Genomic DNA, 5,619 nt, shown 5'->3' on the forward strand with positions numbered 1-5,619 from the left:
TTTCTACTTCTACATATTGAGTTATGTGCATTCAAAGTTTTGTTCATATAAGATGGATTGCTTCGAAATGTAATAGTTCATACTATTCTAAGTTTCTAATTTGCAGTTTATGATTTAAAATTAAACATTCGATATTCTTTGTACTTCATTATCTCTGTACTATTTGCAACTCATTTTATCAACATTTTTATGAAATTTTTCACAAGATAATTTTGTGCATGTGACTAATTGTCATTAAGAATAATTCTTAAATACCAATAGTTAATATTTGTTTGTGACTTGTGGCCATAGGCCTAGAACGCTTAGGGTATGCAACGGGTATTTCTATCCTCCTTATTTGATGGATGTTGACCAAAATATTTTCATTTTAATTGAAATCTGTTAAATATTACAAAAATCCTAGCTACACCCTGGTTGTGTTGACAAACATTATCGATTAATTGAGTGCATGGTATATCAATTAACATCAACAAGTATTGTTTTCAAATTGTTTAACAACTTAGTGCTATGGAATTGGAGTATTCGACTAATATTTATTGTAGAACGATAAGCGTGCTACAGAAACAGCTAACGATGAGCACCAAAATTTTAACCTATTTTTAATAAACATGAAACAAATAATATATTAGATTAACGATAAAAGCTATTAAAATTTTTAACTGCAGCTTGTTTAACAATACTTTATCGACTTGTATAACTAAAAATCAAGTAACATAATTAATATTTTTATTTGGTTTTAATAACATTTTATAACATCAAAAATAAAATATCCTATACAATTTAATGTTTAACATCGTTCAGCTACTTTATAAACGATTTCAGCGCTTTATTTTGTCTTGTATCGTCAGACATCGAAACTAAACTGAATTAGGCCATGATAAAAGGAACTATTGTTCGATGTAATTATGCCATTAATTTTTTGAGAAAAAATATAGGTTGTAGTAAGTTTTTATAACAATTGTTACGTAATTACATAGTACAGTATTGTATCAAAATACATAAGAATAGTTTGTGTGACCTTATAACAGTATTAAATGCTTGATTTCGTTTGATCACCACAGTCATTAATATTTTATCAGAAATTATCAATGTCCAAAGCTGTCCAAGGTTGAACAACATCAAAAATGTCCTAACATCTATGCAACATTATTACGAATAATTTTAAAACAATTATTCAAAAACAGACATTAATCTAAAAGAAACACTTTATATTACCAACGACAAGAAAAAATGAGTAATTTAAAATAAACAAAAATAAAATTATTCTAGAGTATACAAATAATTAACTAAGAAATTTAGAGCATGAAAACTCTGGAATGTGTAGATTGTGCTCCACACACTAATCACAGATTAATCTGGGCGTGACGACTGTAGTCTCGATATTCGTCCTCAAAGTCCCTGAGCGCCCTTACTAGACCTGGATACCGAACGATGTCCACGTGTCCGTACCCATTACCCACGTTTAGGAACTTGACCACTCTTTGCTTAGTCAAGGTCGATGAAGTGGCAGCATCCCGTAAACGTTCGCCCAAACCTAAGATTGGATAATAATATACTTCATATATTATGAGTCAAATCAAGCATTAAGTTTTGTATTGATTAGGTGCCAATATGTGCACCGACAAGTGATACAATAAAAACCTTTAATAACCTTAGGTAACAGGTATTCAAGAACAATTAGCAATTTGATTACAATAACTCACATAAATGGCACATTAAAATAGATAGAAGCAGGATTTTCAAAAAGCAAGAGTTTCAAATTTTTCAAAAGTCAAGCAATTTCAAATTTTTCAAAAATCAACTTAAAATATGAATTTTACTTATGTTGTAGGGCTCGCCCGTAGGTAAGCGGTTAAGAGCGGTGCTTGTTTCAGAGGTCCCGGGTTCGATACCCATTTCGAGCAGCCTGTTAGCAGGCAGCAGTGACAACGATTTTCACTTGGAAATATAGATAGCAATTTGTTTCCAAGTGGAAATAGCCCTCACCAGCATTGCTGCACCATTAAAAATACTCGCCCTATTACAGAAATTGTAATAATAATATATCATACAGAGATGTGACAACTGTTTGGGTTGCCATCTGTCAAACAGACTAGTATTAAGTCAAAATCAGCGCAACAGCTTATAGGACTATTAGGTTCTGCTTGCTGTTCAAAAATAATAAAAAAACTTATGTTGTAAATTTTGTAAGTCTACAAAAATGTACGATTTCCTCAAATTTTATACATGCCAATTTATGTTGTTATTGACGAAAATTAGTTACGTTCGTTTAATTTTTAAGTCCATAATATTGGTATCCAATCTCTGTCTTGTCCATGTCTATGATTTTATCCTTCTCGAAAATTGTGACAAGTTCTGTTATTATACTTTATTATGGTAAACCTCATTTGATACGTTAGTCTCAGTTCAGTGAAAACTGTTTCTTATAAATGTCGCATCTTTTGGCATTCCGTGAGCAAATTAATTAACAATCAAAAAATATGATGATTCTTACAAATTGGCACGTGTCGGTCATCGGGCGCGTGCAGAATAAGTATAGGCTGCCGCACGTATTTGATGTGCACGTCCGAGTTGAAAGGGAAGCGATTGGCCAGCGGACGCATGATGGTCGCCTCGAACCAGGGCAGACGGCGGAAGGGCATCGTCAGAGGGTATTCGCGCACGGCGTCTGGCATGTTGTTGAATGGCGCTTCTAACACTACGCCTTTGACCAGGTCGACTAACGGATGTCTCTGTAGATGAAAACAAAATTGAAATGACAATGATCAATATTATTTTAAACAAAAGTGTTTCGAAAAAAAGCAGCTGGAACTATATTTTACTAGCAAATTTCCTTTTTTTATTCAATACTCTATTTACAACTGTCCAGTTAAGGACATTAAGCAAATTTGTTAATTTGCAATTGTCAGCCATAAAAGGGACATTGTATTTCATAATGACTAATAATGACATAATAGATGTTTTTCCATTCGTTATGAATAATATTAATAATATATTAATAATAATAATATAAACTTAAATATTTTCTTATAAATAATAACTAATAAATATTTTCTTATAAATAATAACAATCTTCATCAGGGAAATTGATGACTTAAGTCAAGTGGCGATTTTCTCTTCAATCTACGACGATAATTTTCTGTCAGCAAGGAGTTTGCTAGTGCATTTGGGTGACTGTCTCTATATTTATCTGCTGCTTTTGTTATTATATCTTTTACAGTAGTTGTATTCGTGTCGAGATGAATCAACCAGTTGGGAACATATAAGAAATTACCTCAGCAAATACTATATGTCTACAATGGTTCGACGTCTAATTACAAAATTAAATTCTTTTATTTAAAATGATAGTAACAAACGGATGATTAAATAGCGATTCTTTTATTTCAAAATAATAATATGCTAACTTTATGAACGCATAAATTTTATTTGCACAATTGAATGGATATAGAAAGTTTTCGCTCTATTCTGTAAATGATAATTATACCGAAACATTTTTAAATTTAACAAAAATTTCAAGTTTTATTTAGACTCACAAAAAATTGTATAAGAATACAACCTAGAGCTATATTTATTTTAATTGTTTGTCCTATATATAGACACGCTTCGATACATTAAATGATTTTTGTATAATCGTTAGTAAAATATAAGCGTAATAGCGTATCATTATAGTTGAAAGGAAAGTCGTAATTCGTGTTACTCACAAAACAACTATTAAAATTTGATGATATAATCACAGAGAAAGATTATAAAAACAATAAAAATGCATATTATTTTTTACTTGAATGCCGGTAAAAAAATAAAATAGTTTGTCACAATTAAATACAATATATATATATATATATATATATATATATATATATATATATAATACAGTATATGCATGCATATAGTTTGCTCATGTTTTCATAAAAATTACATACAAATGATCTACAATGCGATATTTCCGGGCTCATCGGTTGTCTGTCGATCCCGCATAAATTAATTATTCTAAATGACGTGACGCCAGAATAAAAAACATACATGAATCTTAATTATGCATAATTTATTTGAAGAACATATAAATACACATATGTAATAACCGGATAATAAAAACACGACAAAAGAATAAAATTGGTTTTGGAATATTTTTGGGTTTTTTAATATTAAATATTTCCCTGTTTTTGTTTGTGGAATCGGCCTTGATTTTAACATCACGCAAAAATGACCATTTTACCAGCATAAACAAATATAAAAAAATTATCGTTGTGCATATGGTACATAAATTGACCCCTGTCTACTACATCGATATTTTTTTGCATTTTGGATAATATGGTTTTGTAACCAAAAAAAATTTTTACGATCTTTATTTTTCGTGCAAAAAAATTAATAATATATAGCAGGAATCATCAATTACTATGCAATTTTTTTTTTATTCGTCACCTGTTTCCCTTGAAGAATGACATTGCTTCATTGTTTAAGATTTGACAGAAAGAAATTTATTTATATGTTAAAACTATATTCTCAGAAAATGATTATATGTATATCCTAGAGTAACTACAAAATTTTAAATTTTATTGAACATTCTTGAAAACACGATTTAATTGATATGTTAGTTAGCTAGCATAAAATGAACTGAACATTAATTTGTAAAAAATGAAACAAAAATAAAAAATAACAAAATAGGCAATCTTTTGGGAGAAATAATTCTAATACTTAAATCAGCGTACTCTGTTTGCAGAATATACGACTAATTTGAATTATAATAGAATTTTGGACTGCAAAGTTATTTACTAATAATTAATAATAATATTATTATTTAGTAATGAGAACTACAAAAGTAAAATGTGAATTTACGAACTTGAGATAAAGTTCTAACTTTCCATATTACCCATTGTTTCATATGAACATATAGTATAGACAGAGCTGCAAGTTTCGGCAAATAATTGATTTACAGTTGAAAGAATTTTATAAATTTCATATAAAAATTCATTGATACTGTTGGCAAGTTACCTGAATCTTCCTAAGCATCTGTAGCGAGATACCCGTGCCCAACGAGTGTCCCCAGATAATCAACTCGGCGTTTGGCGGCATCCGAGCCGCAAGCCATGCATAGGTGGCCAATGCATCGCGTACTACCCCCCGTTCAGAAGGCCCATTTGGAGGGTCGTAGAATCTCCGTATCCGCGATAATCTACAGCAATCACATGTCGATCCAATTCGGGGGATTCGGACAGAAGCCTGTACAGCGGGATGCGAGTACTGGTACTGCGTGTGCCACCATTGCCATGCAAGTAGAGCACGACAGGGTGCCTGCCGGTACGGAGAGCGGCTTCGAAATACTGAGACCGGAGTCGGCTCAGAGTGCGGTCACTGCAATTTTATTTAATAGATAGTGTTAGACGCTGTTCTTTTTGTTCAAGCTGAACATACCTGATACTTCTTAAAAATGTGGTGATAACGACATTGTGCCTTAGTCATGTGGAATATGAATTCAAATTTTTGAATCTCTAAATAATGTTCGATATAATAATAAAGTTGTCTGATAGAGAAGTCTCTTCGTTATAAAATTCTTATATATATAGAATCCAAAAATTCAATAAGGAGGATATTAACATATATTTAAAATCTCTGGTTAAACTG

At 31.1% G+C, this 5,619-nt stretch overlaps 1 protein-coding gene across 1 annotated transcript; it reads right to left on the reverse strand.

The window, feature by feature from the left end:
* Nucleotides 1-1,343: 1,343 nt before the first annotated feature.
* On the reverse strand, nt 1,344-5,349 carry LOC113362890 (monoacylglycerol lipase ABHD12-like; the record flags this gene model as incomplete). Its single annotated transcript, XM_026605388.1, is given in 4 exon segments — nt 1,344-1,534; nt 2,495-2,732; nt 4,990-5,142; nt 5,145-5,349. Coding segments are annotated over 4 exon segments (787 nt in total), but the record flags the coding sequence as incomplete, so codon positions are not given.
* Between the last annotated feature and the right edge of the window lie 270 nt (nt 5,350-5,619).

This window comes from Ctenocephalides felis, unplaced genomic scaffold (assembly GCF_003426905.1).
Source record: "Ctenocephalides felis isolate EL2017-DRISC unplaced genomic scaffold, ASM342690v1 CF-g0.4_SCAFFOLD_00238, whole genome shotgun sequence".
Classification (NCBI taxonomy): domain Eukaryota; kingdom Metazoa; phylum Arthropoda; class Insecta; order Siphonaptera; family Pulicidae; genus Ctenocephalides; species Ctenocephalides felis.